We start from the raw sequence: 18,232 nt of genomic DNA, 5'->3' as shown, positions 1-18,232 counted from the left end.
AGGGAAAGGGTGAGTGCATGGGGGAAGTGTCTCTTTAACAGCAACAGCAGACTGGTTTCAGTTAGATTTATGCATTCATCTTCCAGTTCAGTGTTGCTAAACTGGTGCTTTCCAGATGTTTTGGACTGCAACTCCATCATCCCTGACCGTGAGCTGTTGTGGCTGGGGCTGCTGGGAGCTCCAAAACATCTGCAGGGCCATATTGGCTCTCTGTGTCTTACAGTTTGTTCTCTGATGTCTGGACACTGTTAATTAATTGGAGCTTCAACAGGAAAATGAAAAAGAATAACATGGAACGGCAGCTCTCTGGTTGCAGCCAATCTTCGCTCTCAAAAACTGGTGACATTTTGCATAGCAAGAGCAACTTGCCTGGGCATCTTTATCACCCATTCCCAAGGTGTTGAAAAAGCACCAAGAGAACTGCTCACTAACTTGGCAAGACTCTGGCACTTGGAAGCCCTGCAAGGCAGGAGACAGTGCCCATCATTGTGCAGTCCTTCTGTAATGTATGTGAGTGAGTAAAACAGACCCGAGTGACTCATTTCAGGGGTACATTTCTGTTTACATTTGCCATGCACGATTTTGCATATTTTCTTTGGAGGCCTAATTTCAGTCATCATGAAAGTAACTACTTCCCTTTTTTGAGGCATAGATCTCAAATTTGTTCTTTTCCATCCAGCTATACTAGTCTGGCTTTTCCTCCAGATTTCAATCTCAGCCCCCCTTCCTTTTCATCTTCCTCTTATATTTTAACAATTCTACCTCTCAGGCTATTTGAGGGAGTTTCCCTAGAAATATTATGTATCACAAATTTCCATCTATGATCTTGATCTGCTTTCATTCTCTAAGAATCTTGTATCTTTTGACTACTGATTTTAAATTAACACGTATAATCTAGCAATGAAAATGTAACAGATTTTTTAAAGGCACAGAGAAACCTAGCAGAAAACGGAAGTATAAATATTCATTGTTTTCCTCCTCTTGTGCAAAGACTGTGCCTTTAGCTGCGTTGCAGAGAAATGTACATCCTATATTTCAGCATAAGTAGTGCAATAAAGAACCAAGTTACATATGGCACAGGACAGCCTTCACCATCCTGATGCAGTCCAGATGTTTTGGATTACAACTTTCATCAGCCCCAGTCTCATCTGGCTCTGCTGCCTGGTGCTGATGGGAGTTGTAGTCCATCTGTAGGGCACAAGGATAGTGAAGGGTGGCATACAAAATGGCCATCACATCTCCAAATATTTTTAGTTTTCTTTTAAAGCTAAGACTTCCCAATTGGACTGGAACACCAGCTAAACATAAAAGTAGCCTTGTTGGAGGTCATAGAACTATAGAGTTGGAAGGGACCTTGAGGGTCATCTAGTGCAACCCCCTGCAACGCAGACACCCTGCCCACAGCCGTCCCTGGATGGGCCCGAACCGCCTACCTTCTTGGTTAAACAGCATCTCTCTGTAAAATTAGCCATCAGGGAGGTGGGGTGAGAATATCAGTGGCTCAGATGATCGAGTTATTTGTGATCAGAAGTTAAGTTCCAGAACTCATTTGTGTTTTGCTAATTACTGAAAATGTTCATATGGCATTTTTCATGTGCAAATCTCTTTTAGGCTTCTAATGTAATTTGCAACCATATTGCCTTCATTAGCGGAGATGAGCTTTGTTCCCATTTCAAACTAGGGCTGAGCGAGCGGCACTTGTGCAGAATCTACAAATGCCCCTTCTTGTATTACGTCAGCTACACGGGAAGAAGCTTTTTTCTACATGGGAAGAACTATTTTATGATGTGAAGCTGTTCTTCTAGAAACTTTAATTCTGTATTTGAGATTTATAATAATTACAGAGATAATTAGGTTTTGTTTTGATTTCTTTCAGGGATGATGGTGGTGATCGTACTACTGCTGATTGCGATAGTCGTCGTTGCTGTGTGGCCCACAAAATAACCAACGGAGCTATTACTTTGGAGCTATTGCACTCTGAGGCAAGGAAAATTCGATCTCATTACTGACACTTTCTGTGGACTTGGTTGTATTTGACTCGTTCTCAGTGCACTGGCAGAAGCACGGCTGGTGGAGAAATTCATTTTGCAAAAATCTCTATCCAGTAGGACTTGATATTTTTGAGAATGTTACTGGTAGGAGGCGAATCTCCTAACAAACATCAAAGCATAAATGCAATTAATTCCAATTCCACCTGTCTCTGCTAGGTGGGATCTACTGTTAATCTCTAGAATGCCAAGCTAAGATATTGGAGTTTTCATTCTAACATTATCTTTGAAGCTGAAATTAATACATCTTGGTTTTGAATGTCAGGGCAGTGGATCTGGTGGTGTTCAGGCAAACTGCTGCTCTGATCCATGTTCTGTTGCACATGGATATTTGCACAAACCTTTCAGATGCACATAAATCCTGAATAATCTTTGGCTTGAGATAGAACAGTTACTGCTGTTACATTTATATAGACAGGAGCAAATTAGTATTGTTTGGAAAATCAGATGATATTTCTATCCTAAAATGCAAACACTAACACATTATGCTGTGTAGTTTTCCTCCTAACTACATTAATAGCAGGGAAGAAACAGGATTACCTGAAGCTCCAAAATCTATATTTTAGATGAGAAATTAAAATAGTTGAGAGTAGCAATACAAAAAGTCGCTATTTAATGTTTGCTCACCTCCAGAAATCATTATTTTGCTACATATGTGCCAACTTGATTGATCAATTTACTACAATAACAAGACGGAATAAAACACTTAATTTCTGTATTACTCTTTGGGCACATCATTATTTCATTTTCTGCCCTTCTTTTCTTTGTTTTGTTTTCCTGTGGGTCAGGGAAGTTTGAAATCTAAAGAACTTTAAAGACTGCCTCTGGCCGTCAACCCACCTAAGCTCTGATATTTGTTGACTGCATGAATTTTGGGAAATGGTTCTATGAGAACAGTAGATTTTTAAAGAAAGCTGCATTAGGACGTGTGTGCCCACATCCAAGACAATGCAGGAAGCAGCTGTGCAAATCCTTTTATAATCAATACTTCAGTCTCCAGAGCATGTTGTTTTGGCCATGCTACAGTAAATAGTGAACCTCTAATCCACTGTTGGGAATGGGTGGTATACTGCAAAGATGAGAAATCCTAGATCAAAAAGATATCCACTGGAAGGAGATGGGTGCATGTGCAATCATTAGCCCTTTTGTTAAAGACTCCATAGAGGTGGTTGGTTCTAGAGCTGCTCACCATATGGATGTTCCCTTACAATAGCCAAAAACAACGTGGGAACATGGGAAGCTGCCTTCTACTGAGTCAAACCATTGGTCTATCTGGTTCAGTATTGGCAGCAGCTCTCCAGGCAGGGGACATTGTCAGTCACACCTGGAGAGGTTAGGGGTTGAACCTTGGACTTTCTGCTTGCAACGCTCTTATCACAGAGCAAGCAAAGAATGCAAAGGAGAATTATCATGCACAGTCATGCAGTGATTGCATAAACATGGCAGACTCTGGTGAGACATGGTCAGCAAAACTATGGATTCTGTTTGCGTTCTTCTGGAAAGTAACAGCACCACTTTCCACTGAAGAGCATTCAAACATTTTGTGTTACTTATTACTGGAGGTTATCTTTTGAACCTGGGGCTGGCTGAAAGTTGTCTTTTCCATAGATGGTTCCCCCGCCCCCGATCCCCCTTTCTAAGTTGTAATAAAGAAATGAAAGCCAAAAAGTAAGTAAAGCAGCTTTTCTAGAAAGAGATGCATTCAGCCAGATCTGTATTGGAAGCCAAGTTGGTTGAACTGTGTGGTACTGATTAAATGGAGGGAAGAGCAAGAGACATCACCAGAGTTGGGTGCTTCTTCCATTACCTGTGGTGTGGCTGGTACTCCCCCATGGCTTCCAGAAGAGCTGGTATGGAAATCTAGTGTTTCATTTCTAAAATGGTGCATGGAAGTGTCATCTTTTGAGCAGGAAGCCTATCCCTAACTTCAGATTTTGGAGAGGAGTTGCTCATGGTTCCTTGGTAGTAAAGGACTTAGTCAAGGTAAGTTCTCACTCTAATTAATCCATGGAGCAACAACAGTTGCAGGTTGGTGTTGCCACTGGAAAAACCTAGCAGTATTTCCAAGCTTCCCAGTGGGACCACCTTTACAAGAGCAGAACATACTTATTATCTGTGATAATGAGTAACAATACCCAATTATTTCTGCTTGGGAAGGCTGGTGTCCGGTGTACTTCCTTCCTTGGTTCAAATATATGCAGAATAATTGGCTTTCTCAACATGAAGGGTGTTTTGAAGGTGAAAGAAAAATGCAGTTGCTTCAGAACTTCACAAAGGCCGTAGTTACAGCAGAAGCAAAATTCAGTACCCATAAAAACAGCTTATGTTGTTGTGCTTGCTTGATTCTCCACTTCTGATCTAGTATTGTTGCTGTTTTTCATTACTTTTCGAAACCTTAGAGGGAACAGTTGTAAGAAATATTTGCTTATTTTCAGTGGAAGATATTGTATTCCCCGAAGCTCACAGAATCACACTGCCAAGTATGTAAGAGTCCTTTGGATCATACCAAAGGCCCATCCTGTCCAGCATCTTGATTTTCACCGTGACCAGTCAGATGCTTAAGAGATGCCTACAACAGAATATGAGCACAATAATTAACTCTCCCTTGTTTCCCACAGCTCTGGTATTTAGAGGTAGACTGCCTCTGATCCTGGAGTTAATCAGGATCAGCTATCCCGATTAGCAGCATTCGATAGCCTTATATCATCCATGAATTTGCCTAATCCCCTTTCAAAGCTAAGTTGATGGCAATTAGCACAACTTGTTCATCCTGTTTCAACAGAAGAGACTGGCATAAGGTGAGTAGAAGTTTACAAGAGTTTATTTGACAGATGTCTGGATTTAGTCCTATCAAATGGATCCTGCACAGTTACATGCTGCTCCTGGTTCAGTTGTCAGCCCATCTAACAAATAAAACGGAGGGAGGGGGAATAAGAAAATCCACAACTTTTTTCCCACGTGTCATTAAATATATTCATATATATAACCATAATATATTAGTATGCATTGTAAAGAAACATTGCCCCAAAACTATATGTAATAGTCATAACTAAACAACATTTACAATTCATGATATTAACAGGAATAATCAAAACACAGCTGATTTTTTTCCCTGCGTAATAGGGAAAAGGTAAGATGATCAAGGGAATGAGCATACAATGAACCAGCTAAAACAAAACATAAAATGGGGAGGAAGCCATTGTTCAATGCTACTCATGAGTGGTGATTGTTTTGGCATTTCAGCTGCTTCTCAGAATGGTTTGTGTTGCCCTTTTACCCTGTCAATGTAGAGCTTGGAATGTTTCTCAAGAAGACCTTGAATGTAGTCTGCTGTGTGGCACTCCTAGAGCAGGTGCAAGGCATCAACTTCCTTTTTTTTTTGAGATTCATTTAAATACTAAATTTGGTGGTAGTTTTGCTTATTTTCTCAACTGCAAAAAAAAATAGTTCTTTAGGAAACTACGGCTTGCCATTCTGCTTCCTAAACCACCACCTTTGCTGGGCTGCTCTTGCCGAGTTCTAGTCCCTTAAATTTTGGCTGTGAAACCAACAGGAAAGGATTATTGACCTTCTCTGTTATGAAAGGTTGCCGAACTGAGTGTTAGCCTCCGAATAAAAAGGGCAACCCTAAATGTAAGAGACAATCCTGACCATATACTACCTCCTAAGCACATTTGATGGTGTAGAAAGATTTGAAGCGCCACCAAATAAGTAGCCCCAAGTATGCTGAGGCTGTGCTGCTGTATTTCTGTTTTAGAGAAAAACGAGAGAGGGGTTCTAGAATGTAAGCCAACCCCCCCAAATATAACTCCTTTTATTTCATAGTTTACTGATTGAAGCTGAAAGTCTTTCTGACTCTCCTATATGCTCATTGCAGTATACCTAGACAGGTAAATTCTTTAAATGTGGGATGTGCAAAACAAACCCTTAAGCCTGCCAATATAGATGACAAGGAAAAGGCTTTTCTTACTAATTTGGGATGAGGAGAAAGTAATCTAAAAAATTACATTTCTGGTTAATATACAGTTTCTGAGATCTAGCCTATTTTACATTTTGTACTATACAGTCAGCATTCTTGGTTTTCTCTATAAGCCCCCCCCCCCCCGGCTGCCTTTTGCTATCTTGGTGTCTCCATGCCCCTTTACAGCTCTCTAGGATATCGGTGTCCACTATGGAAGCGCAGGTCATTTTCCAGCTGTCCTATAGGGGATTGGGCAAACGGTGAGGGTATCTGTTTGTAAACATTGTTTTGAGGAATTATTTAGTGGTTATCAGTACTAATTCCCAAAACCAAACATAGAACTGGCTCCTGAATGCTCACAGGAATATATATGTGCTGCTGTGTAGCTAAGATGCAGAACAGAACTGTCAAGGGGAAACGACATCACACCAAGATCTGTATTGTAGCCAGAGAATTCCATATGGAAAGCGAGGAACGAGAGGTTTGTGTCAAGGAGAAGGATGCTCTCGTCAGGCTGAGATGGATTTTTAGGAGCTTTGATTTTTCTTTCTGAATTTTCAGTCCGGGATAAATCTTTTGTCAGACTACTAAGCACGTTATATGAAAATCAAATTGTTTTCTGTTCAATGCTGGAACGCTAATGAGAACTCAGACAAAAGCCCCCCTCCTCCTCCCTGTTACCTTTAGGACACACAGAAAATATGCAGGCACTGAGCTACCCCACAGGGCACAGCTCAGAGAAGAGTATGAACCTGACTAAGTTACAGCTTAGGCAGAGTATCTTTATACCCTGTTTTACCCAGGCTGTGTGACTTGTAAAACCCCTGCGTTCCATTGATTTTAAAATAAAAACCAGGCTTTTCGAAGGGCTCTCTGTTTTCTTTAGTGTCTAGGTTCTATATGAAAAATAGATGAAATTTTGAGAGGGATGTTTAAAAACATTAATTAAAAAAAATCAACAGTAGCAAAAGTGAAGATAAACAGAGGGTTTCAGTTCAGCTTTAAACCCAATTACTACTTAAAAAATGAACGTTCCATACAGGAGTACCTACCTCACCACTGATGTTTATCACTAGTGGGCCTGCATTCAGAGTCTATATCAGTGCTAAGATTTTACAGGCCGCTCATTCAATACAGTACACTTCAACATGCTGCTAACACAAGAAAGCTGATGGCATTTGGAGAGTTTTGAGCAGTGGTTTTCAAATTCTGGTCCTAGGAATCCTAGAGTTCCTTAGAAGGTTATTCAGGGTTTCTCCTGATGAGAAGCAGATCCTCTTCGCTCGCATTGCACAGACTGAGTAGAATGCGGGGTGGGCTCTGGGGAGCGTCTCTCAGGTAGGCCCAACGAGCATGGCGGACATTGCACAGCAACAGAGTGCACAGTTCCTCAGCAGACAAATCAGTGTAGAACAGGTATCCTGAAGATAGGAAGTTCGAAAACCAATGACCTAATAAGATGCAGCTTTTCCGGAGTTACTTACTTTGGTTCTGTCATGCAGCAGAATGAGGCGGTAGAATCTGGAGGTGATAAAATGGATTGTACTACTCGTGGGTGAGAAAATAACCATTTTGAATGCTGCCCGGCATGCAAAATTCCCTGCAAGTTAAAAAAAAAAAAAGGAAGCAAACTAGAATGTCAGGACTAGCTCTTCCTGCTGTGCTAATTTTCTACATTCAGGGAGTATTTTATGGAGGGCGTCACTCTAAAATATAGAACCCCACTATCTATATTATGCTACTTAATTTCACAGTATGAGTAGATCAGGGCAGTGTGTGGCTGAAACAGGACATGGCGACAAGCACTTTTTGTTTCAGTTGTTGGCTTGGCTCTTTTTTGTCTTCTGTTTAGTAGGTAAACTAATTCCCTCTGAATCTAAAATGAGAGTCAGTATGAACAACACTGATAAATGTGCCTTAGCTGTGAGAATGTTCTGCATATTTCTTTTTCAGCAACTAGGTTCATATAAAGAAGTGGGAGCCCAGAAACTCTCAACAGTGTGCAGAGCAGTTGAGTCAGAGCACTTCGTTCCAGCCCCCTGCCTTCAGCCAGGGATCCTAACTCCTGTCCCCCCTATTCTCCGCTTCCCCGGCATCTGGCCACTTTACACCTATTTGTGCTACAGTTTGTTTTATGGTAGTTTATGTCATTATATAAATATTGTCAATTGCTATAAAACAAGGCAAAACCACTGGAAAATGTCATTAAAAGGATGTTTCCATATTTCCTAATAGGAAACATCTTGGGGAAGTTTGTATTTTGCAGAGCAGGCGTCCCTGAGCTCACGCGTGAACCGCCTGCCTAGACAGTCCTAGTTTGCAAGTTAGGGCTGATGGGAGATTTGCATGAGTGGAACAAAAATCTCCTTCAAATGGAGGTTAGGGGAAGGAAAGCGTAGAGAGCTGCTGTGGGAGTGTTTGAGAGGGCATCTCCTTTATTCTAGGTATGTTATTGGCTGCAAAACATACGTTAATTAAAGCTACATTTTGGGTTCTTACAAACATGAGTTTCCTTGTCCGAAGTGACACTCCTTGCTCCATGTAAGGATTAGTAACACTTTTGTTCTTTTGTGTCTTTTCCCACTTGGTCTTCCCTGGAGCAGGTATAGTACACATCTTGGTCAATTCATTCCCTGCAGACAGAGCCAGCACATAGGACTGTCTGCAGCTCAGCAACCCTCCTGGTAAAAGAGGAAGCACTGAATGGATCTTACACTGAGAGATTAATAACCATTGCTGTGGAGAAGCACAAAAGTGGTAGCTTTGTTTGTGTGTGTAGAGTCAGTTTGAATCTATCAATGCTAACTTTTGCTTTTGAGATGAGTACTGATAGTCTAGTGGGTGTCTAAAGAAGTTATTACTACTTAAAATTACAGACAGAGTTTATTTCATTTCCTAGTGAATGCATTTAAAAATAATAATAATAATCCAGTGGTCTCAGGGTAGGGCTATATTCACAAAAGCAGCAGTGCAAGGACAACTCCTAAAAATCCGAGTCATTTATATTTGACTAATTCTTTAGATTACCCATTAGATCGGTGGTGGTCATGTTTTCAGATATTGCTATTAAGTAATTATTATTTCAATTGCTCCATCAATGCTTCATAGCTGTCAGCTTTCTTTCCTTAGCAGAGTGCCTTTTAAAGTCAGGCAATAAGACCTTAGTCTGGGGCTGCATTTTCAAGAAAGCATACCCCTCTCCTGACTGCCTTGTATGCAGGGTAAGTAGCTTATATCTCTGTGAACTTTCATTAGATTCTTATAAAAAGGGGACCCAGTCCATTAAATGCTTCATGACAGATAATGGATGAGCTACTCAGGCTGCTTGTTTGCTGTTCATTTGATTGTAGCCCCAGAAATTGGTTTCAAGCCATGATCCATATGCTCCATCTTTCCAACCAATAAGAACGTGATTTAATCTCCTTTGGAGGAGATGTATTCAAAGGGCAATTTCTGTGCAACTTCAACATCTCTCTTTATATTTGCTTCAGTGACAGGTTGAGTCCTTTTTGTGCCTAGACTTTAAGACTAGTTGATGTTAGAGAACTTAAGGCAGTTGGTCATTCTTCTGATTAGACAGAAATAAAGAGAGAAGGAAAGTCAAAGGGGATGATGGGAACTAGTAACTGGCCTAACATTTGTTACTATGGTGAGTAGGGTCTCGCGTGGCTGTCCTTCTCTAAACTTGTCACTTCTCACTACATTTTGTGTTTTTTCTGTATTGTGAGGTACATAATTGGCATGTCTCACAGAAGTTATTAACCCCTCCTTTGCCCCCCACCCTGTCACACATAATGCAAAGTGAGCTTCTTGCCAGTGACCCTAATCCCATTCGCGTCTGCTTCAAGTCCTACACAAAGCAGTATGTTCAGTCTCTCTTCCCATCTCCAGTTCTCTCCCCCTAGGCTTTCTTGCACTTCCCCTTCTTTTCCCGTTGCTGGAACTTCCTCAGTCGCCTAGCCCATGTGTCCCTCCACTGTATAACAAGGCTGCTTTTGTCGGCCACGATGCCGTTCTGATCAGGGGAATCCTCGTCGTGGCCCAGCAACAAGTATTTCTTCATGGGTTTGATTTTCGGGCACTTGCAGGCAATGTCCTTGGAGCGTATCCAAAGGAACTGGTCACCGCGCCGTATCCGGTTTGTCCCTTGCTTGTACACAGAGATGATGTTGACTGTGAACTTCCACCATTCTCCAGCCTTATCTGCTTTCAGGATGTGGATCTGGACAGCTGGGAACAGAAAGCCAAGAACAGGGACAATCAATTTAACACCTCAATTCTCCTCTCAAGGACAAAGCAAATGTTGCTTGAACAGCAGTGGTTAACCAAGAGCAATCCAGAAATATGCATGAAGGACGTCATATTGCTGTAAGTGACAGACTTGTAAGTTACATGATAGAAATGTTCTTAATGTCCTTTATGGGGTAACTGATTTGATAGAGGAATGCTGGGGATGTAACTGCCCAGCTGCATTATGTTACCTAGAAAAAGTGTGATATGTAGTAGATTCCCTTACAGTGCCTTCTCTTTGGAAATTGACCCATTATATATATTTTTTTAATGGGATTGAGTATTCAGTATTTTCAAATGGGTAGACCGTATGTATATAATCTGCAGATGAGAGGAGTTGCCTGTACTTCAGAGTCTGTTCCCATACTGGAAGGTCATTGGAGGGGCAGTGGGGGACTATCGGCATCTGTCTGTCATTGAAGTAACTGGTCTGTTTGTCCTCGATAGATGGTCATGGGTTTAGTTTTAAGAGAAGAGTTGCCCTTACTTGTATTGCATTCAGATTTCATTTGATCCTGCCTATTTTTTCTGGAGTTGTGACTGAAATGTACTTCAGAGAGAAAGAGAGAAGCCATCCCATTTTTTCCTGATTGTAATAAGTCACTTTCAGTTTGGTTAACTACTTTGTTCCAGTCTTTGCTTAACCCTTCATCACTCTTTCCTGTGACTACATATGTGCCTGCCCCAAGCAAATTGGCATTTGGGAATAATGTATCCAGCTCTCTTCTGCCTGTGGAGACAAGTCTCTCCCTGTCCAACTCTCCCTTCTTTTCATGCTGGGCATCTTGACCTCTGTGGTCTCTGCTAGTGTCCCACATTCCAAGTCTAAGTATGATGGTAACCGTTTCCATGTTTCCCTTACCTAGGGATTTGAGGCTCAATGAGAACTTTAAAAAAATAAATAAAATGTGAAGGAAGTCAGGGTCTTGTTTGGCTGAAGTCATGAAAGGTGGCCATGGTAACAAAAGGCACCCCTTTCATTTTGAGCAAAAGGTTGGGGGGAAGGGAATTAAAACCCACCAAGAACTTTGCCACACTGTTTGGTTTTTTGGCATGTACTGGGACTAGCCTGTGAAAAGAATCTCACTGCAATGCATCCCCACAGAACAGAGTCCCTACCTTTTAACCCAATGCTTCTAGCTCATAAGCATGCAAGATTTGTCACACTGGGTAGGATGAATAGACTACCAGTCTACTGCCTTATCTCCAGTAGCAGCCAGTAACGGTCTTTTAAAAAATGCCCTGCCTTCCTAGAAGTACTTGTGATAGTATACAGAAATGAAAAGGGAATCGGGTGACCCGGCAAAAAGTTTACAGATGGGTGAATCAAATCACAAGCGTAGACATGGTTAGACTAACCAAATCATCTCAAACCCACAAGATTTTCATGGTGAGAAAAACAGCCCCAACCTAAAATCTCAATGTTCGGTGTTAGTAATGCTGAGTAGAAACCATTCACAGCTTTGCTTAAAATAAATACGATATATGCTGCGCACCAATTACTTTTATTAAATTTCCTTATAGGCTACAGAACCTTTATCCTAAATGGATACTAATACAAAGGTTGAGGAAACTCAGCTGAAAGACCTGAGCAGTGCTCATGTAAGTCTCCAAAAGGACTGACCTAGAGCTGGCTCCCTACAAACTAAGCAACTTCTTCTGGTGTGCCCCCTCCAAGTCTTGCCTTGGCATTGAACAGCTTCCCTGGATGGTCCGTTTTAAGACTCACTTTCAGCTGGGGTTGCATAGTTCCTCCAGGCTTATCCATGGGCTTCATCCCTCTTGGGCTACAAGAGCAACTCCCCTTGTTTTGAGAACAATTTTTCTTTCACACAGAAAAAGTGGGCAATCAATCTGTAAAGTTCCTATGCTGTCAAAAGCACAATTTTGATGCGAAAATTGAAGCTGGCGACTGTTCAGCTCCATCCTAAGTAGGCTAAGTACTGCTGAAAAGGGAAGTGGTTGTTTGAGAATTCTTCCTCTGCCAGATTAGACAACTGAGAAGAGTCACACCCACAGTAAATGATGTGACAAGGGGGAAGATCTTAAATCATTTTGGAAAGCAGAGCATTGCTTGATATGTGGGAGTAGGGTGATTGTTGGCTGGAGTGCTTCAAGTTGTTGAAAATAAAGAGAGCAAGGGGTATTTATAGTAGGTTCAGTTTAAAACCCAGTGAAGCTAAACTGATTTGGATCTTTGGTGGTCTTTTTTTATAAGGTTGTGTTTTTTATGTTATTTTATTTATTTCATAAAATTCATACACCCTCAAGTGGTTTACAAAAAGATAAAACAATAAAGATGTGAAAAAATCATGACCATACTTTAAAGCATACAAAAGTTAAAATACTAGAAGTTCCAAACTCAAGCATATTTGATCTTCCAGGAGGAAAACAATTCCTGCAATCTAAAATCAAGTGATGTTCCTTAACTCCACAATTATACTCTTCCCCTAGGCTGACTCTCAAAATTAACATCCCCATGTCTTAGATTGTCAGGATCAGAAGGACAGCATCTACCAAGGCATTGTGTGAATAGGGCCATTAGGAATTCTTATGCCATACCAACAACCTCCACGGGCCTCACCATTAACAACATGGATAGCAGGTATAGGAAAATGAGATGCACCGGAGTCTACTTAGTGTGGGAGCTGGCAGTTTCCTATTATTCAGTAGGGAGGGGCAGGTGGAGGAAATTATGGTTCTGGTCTGGAGGAAAAGGGATAATGGCTATTAATTAACTCTGGAGTGCCAAACTCAAATGGACTGGAATGGGGAAAATACTTTGATTGGATGAAGGGGTTGGGGGGAGGATGAGGGAGCTAAGGGTTAACTTCTGAAAAGCAAGGTGCTGGGGTTCAAGTCTTCCTGTAAGCTTGGAAGTCTTACTCCTTAATCCTAGCTATGTTGGGGCTTGTTCAGGTTGCTCTGCAGTGAAGGAAATACACTGAGAAAGTTCAGAGGCAAACACTTTTTATTTCTTCCACATAATGATCTGGTATCAAATTCAGGTGGAACTGCATTTTTGGGTTTGTTTCTTTTTAAGCGAGTCTGGTATCTGTATGTGGTGGGTGGTGAAGTTGGCCTTCTAATCCATTTGAGTTTGACATTCCTCTTTATTGTTTCCTTTGTGAGTGAAATTGCTTCAAGGAGAAGCTGAGTATAATCCAATCAGTTTCATTTCCATCACTTCACTATTTAGCACCAAGAGGAGTCACTATAATTTTAAATGGCTTCTTCTTACATCTGGGACCCTACCTGCTCTAGCGAATATCAGCAAACCTTATATGAATCTGACTACTATAAATACTTCCCAGACACCCAAGAGTGTTGCAAATACCCCCCCCCCCAAAAAAAAAAGAAATTGGTTGACAGATCAATTTATGAACATTTTGGCATTGTCTTTTTTTTTTGCTTGGAGATTAGGGCTGCCATATGTCCAGATTTTCCCAGGCATATCCAGAATACCGCAGTTGACAGCAGCGTCCAGGTGGAAATCGGGAAAATCAGGACATATGGCATCCCACGTTGCTGCTTTTCCATTAAAATAGTGATTTTGCCCAAGAAGTTCAACAACTTTGGGCCAAAAAACCCCTGAAACTCAACAACTTTTCTGTCCGGATTTTCACTGTTTGAAATACGTCAAGCCTAGTCTCAAACTGTGGTAATGTAAGGCACTGAATATTTTTAATTATACTTGGATTATATCTCAAGATGCTGCCATCAACTAACTGCTTTTTTAAAAAGCATATGCTGCACTGTAATGCAGCCTCCCTGCTTCACCTTGCAGTTCCAATGTGGCACTGCTGATTGCAAACCCAAGACACATAGGTCCGATCCTGGCATCTCCAGGTGCAGAAGGAAAAGAATCCTGCCTGAAACCCTGACTGTGTAAGGCAGCTTCCTATATTCGTAGAGACCTGTCCGACTAGTCCACATTACAAGCAACATTCAGCAACAATGATATGCCTGTTTCTTAGCCCCACAACCACAAGCCCACTCCAATTCTCTACCAGCCAAGCTGTACTGCACACAATGATACAAGGCAGCCTGGCTATGCTTGGAAGCAGTAGTTTACTGCTAAACTTATAGTGTGGTGGGAGGGGGGCTCTGGCTTTAGTTAAAATGAGGACAACCTATCCTGAATTATGCTGGATTTAGCCTTCTGTCCCCCTGCGAGAGTAACACAGACAATCCTACAGCTGCTGGCACATCCTTCCACAGCCTGCCAGAGTAGAAAGAGAACAAGTCAGCATTCAGTTAAAGGAAAGAACTGACAAGCCAGCTGGTTAACAGGGTTGGTAACCTCTCTCAGCAGGGAAGGAGGGAAAATTCCACCAGGGGCAGCATCTCTGTTCCATTCATGGCTGAGCTTGTGCTGTGAGCTACAAAGCCCCCCTCCCAGTCAAATCAGCACAAGCAAAGTGGATTAGACTGAGCCCTGGCACCAGGAAAAATGCGATGGGCAAAAGGATTGGGGTTGGTAACTGGGGGCAAGTGGATGAAGCAAGCAGCAGGTGCCCCGTAAGCAGCTCTGCAAGCCTGCTGTGCTCTAGCAATGTACCCCCTGAGGGGGAGAACAAAATAAAATGAGTCACAGCTTTCACATTGAGCTTGCTGCTGCCTGGGCCCCCGATGACACTAGTTTCCGACATGGTGTGGCGTGTGTCCAGCTCCTCGCTAAAAATATCTCAGGCATGCACCATTGGGAGTATATGAGCAGAAGAGGGCAGGGGTCCCCAGGCTGCCATCGGCTCACGGCCCTTACTGTGCAATTAAAAAAAGCAGCAGACTTGGTGTTTGTAAACTCTTCTTTTAAACTCTTGTTTAGAGAAGAGAAGGCCAAGTCAGCCAAGAGTCATCTTTCTTGGAAATTTAAAAACAACAACAGAAAAAAAACCTTCATGCATGGCCAATTTACACAGCCCAAGCCTTCTGGGAAATAGCTGGACAATAAGCTGAGCAATGAGCAGAGCTAGGATACGGCCTATTTAAGCCAGGAACACCTGTGGTGCTGGAAAGATGTCTCCAGAGAAAGGACTGCATCAATAAAGAATAGAAAACAGAATCCACCAAATCCTTACCTACTACCCTGTAGGAGTTTGGTTGCCATTGCCTTCCCAACCTCCATTCTTACAGGGCTTTTAAATGCGGTGTTGAGGATAGATGCATATCCTTTGAGTGCAGGGCCAAGGCTCTGTTCTTCACTGTGCTGTTAACCAGCCACCAGGTGGCATTGCAGCACTTCAGGCAGCTGAGAAACTGGCAAGGGTCACAATCAGGGAGGAGGCACAAACCTCTTGTATTTCCTCCGCAATGTTACAAGTTACGCATTTATAAACACGTTATTTGAGGGCTCTTAACTGCACCTAAATGTTGTAACATGGATGCAGCGCCACACAAGCAAACCAAGAAATCTTGCTCACTGTGAAATTCCCAGACATGTAGCAAAACCTTTTAAGTTCTTTAGGAATTATTGCTTGGACCAACAATATCTGATTGCAATTGCCCAGAGGTTTGACTGCAAGACAATCTCTCCCCACAAATGCTAGGAGTTGCTTTCTTACTCACAATACGTCAAAGACTTGGGAACAGAGGAAAATTCAATAAATTCACTGAGAGTTCCCCTCGTTCACCTTCCCATCCTCTCCAGATGTCCACAGGCCCTGAACAAATATGTTTGATATGGTCCTTCATTCTTTGAAAGTATCTAAGCCTAGACCAGGTCATTCTAGTTTCAACCCCTCTCTGGAGCAAAGTTTGTCATTATTATTATTATTAAAATCTTACTTTTGAAGTGGGGCTAGAAAAGCTTATGGGGTTTACCTGTTACATCTGAGTTTAATATTGAAGATTTACGAGGTTTAATCTCTGCTTTTTGTGAAGGGTGTGACCCATCCAGTCACTTTCCTCCTTCGCAAGATTTAATTCATTTCCCCCTCTATCCAGTTTTATGGCCACCCTGGCAGGGCACATTTCCGCACAACTTCCCTTTATCACAAAGATACCCATGCACTACATATGGATGCAGTTACACCCAGGATTCGCCATGAACGAACTGCCACCCCAGAAAACTCCCCCAAAGCTCAGAAATATGGTTTCACCATATGAATGTTGGGAAGACTAGCTATTAGAACAGCATATGTTTCCTCTCCCTCTTCAGCTCTATCCTCAGGAGTTTTGGGTTTCTATGTGGAATACTTTTTTTAAAAAAAAAGGTCTTTTGAAAACATATTTTTTTATTTTTCCACGTACTGCTGCCAAAGTGCCTTTCAACAAAGAGGATGACTAACCAGAGTCTCCATGAAAGAAGGATTTTTCCAAGGATGGCTGAAGGTGGCAGGACAGTGATACCACCTTTTGGGATAGGAACCCCCAGACTCACTCCTCAGCCCTGCTCCTTCCCAAAAAATAAATAAAAATGACAATTGATTGGTGGGAAGGCAGTGGGAATTGCTAGGTTCCTACTGGTGATTTGTGAGTCAAAGGGAAGTCCTGTTTGGCTGGTTCTGTTAAGTACCAAATAGGGCCTCAAATGATTTATGATTTATTTTTCATCCATTTGCTTAGTGACCCTAATGGGCCATAACCAGAGGCATCCCTGTTGACCAAGCACCTTGGAAAAAGAAGTCTACAATATTTTACAAATGCATGGAAGTGAACTAGATCAAAGTGACTGCCTGCCTGAGACGCTGACATTCCATCTGCTGTCTGGGGATGAAGGGCGGGGGTGCATGTGTGTCCAGTCAGCGGAGGAGAAGGAGTGGTGTGAACAATGCATAAGAATTAAGAGATTAAACAGCCCAGGAAACTGAAACCATCTCTTGCCTTTCCCAGTCCAGGTGTGGTGCTGCGCAAGCACACTAAGGTGCAAGGGAAGTTTATTCCCTTTGCATGCAAACGCGTCTGATCAGAAGGTGATGGTTACCTGGGAGTGTAAAGGTGTCTTCATGCCCCACCAGATTCGGCCCAAACTTACTGCTGTTGCTTTACCTTCTCCACATGCCTATTTATGCATTCACCCACATCTCCCTCAAGCCCAGACATCAGACGTGCCCAGTATGAGAAATGAGTACAATCTAGGGATGAGCAAATCTCTTCTCCCCCCCCCCCCCAACATCCCCCCCATTCAATTTCATTATTATGCTGTGGTTTGGCTCTGCCCAGCATTTCATTCTGCCTGCCTTCCGGTTTAACTTGAAGAATTTCTGGGATTAATTTGGTGCATGTGCAGTATGCTGTAATTTTCAGTTTGTATTCCCCTCGACCCTTTTTTTACAAGTTAGCACCAGGCATGAGTGCATATGTACACTGATTAAAACACAGCACAAAACAGAATATTTTTAGATAGTGAGCTTGTATAGTGCCCATTGTAGTTAAGGCACTCTTAAAATGCAATTGGGACATAATGGTTATGAATAAAATAACAAGATATAAGCAGTTATGGGAGGGAGGAGGGATTCAGTGAAGATTTTTAGGAGGAAATTGTTAACATTTTTGCACTTTGAAAAGAAGGAAGCAAATAAGTAGCCATCTCTTTTCATAGCCCATGAAGCAGTGGCTTCAGCACTGGTGTCTCATGGCAAACCCTGCCTTTTAGTATTCTGTGGCTATGGAATGAGCTACTTATAAATGTTCCAGAATCTCACAGACTCTCCAAGTCTACCAGCTCATTTCCCCCCTAGCCTTCCTGTTGAAGTTAAGCAAAGTCATTAATTAATTCAACTTAGAGGCAAACCAAAGCAATTTTGGTTTGAGCCAAAATAAAGGTGGTTGAAATTAAGTACCCTCTGGCATTATTCAGCTCCAAATATTTGAACAGAATTAAATTTGCTTGTGAATCTTTTTTCCCCTAAGATATAAATAATAGTAAGAGACAGGATTTTTCTTTGTTTTGTATTTTTAAAGACACACTCCCCCTTTTGAGCCAGCAAAT

The 18,232-nt window shown here is 41.9% G+C and overlaps 2 protein-coding genes across 6 annotated transcripts in view; one reads left to right on the top strand and one right to left on the bottom strand.

Annotated features, from left to right (window-relative positions):
• STX8 (syntaxin 8) overlaps window positions 1-2,769 on the top strand; it is a 75,008-nt gene extending 72,239 nt beyond the window's left edge. The window contains exon 8 of the mRNA XM_083429799.1: window positions 1,877-2,769. Within this exon, the coding sequence (XP_083285925.1) occupies window positions 1,877-1,944 (68 nt within the window). The 3' untranslated portion in view covers window positions 1,945-2,769. The remainder of the gene's footprint in view (window positions 1-1,876) is intronic.
• Window positions 2,770-4,851: 2,082 nt separating this feature from the next.
• The window catches only part of NTN1 (netrin 1), a 128,571-nt gene continuing 115,190 nt past the window's right edge, over window positions 4,852-18,232 (bottom strand). For 4 of the 5 annotated variants that reach the window (XM_083429790.1, XM_083429789.1, XM_083429788.1 and 1 more), the window contains one exon: window positions 4,852-10,239. In XM_083429790.1, coding sequence (XP_083285916.1) covers window positions 9,911-10,239 — 329 coding nt within the window. In that variant the 3' untranslated portion in view covers window positions 4,852-9,910. The remainder of the gene's footprint in view (window positions 10,240-18,232) is intronic. The other variant, XR_014508632.1, reaches the window with a different exon arrangement.

Source organism: Podarcis tiliguerta, assembly GCF_965153285.1.
Source record: "Podarcis tiliguerta genome assembly, chromosome: 2".
Taxonomy (NCBI): domain Eukaryota; kingdom Metazoa; phylum Chordata; class Lepidosauria; order Squamata; family Lacertidae; genus Podarcis; species Podarcis tiliguerta.
Note: the sequence above shows the minus strand (reverse complement) of the source record. Positions and strands in the feature narration are given on the sequence as shown.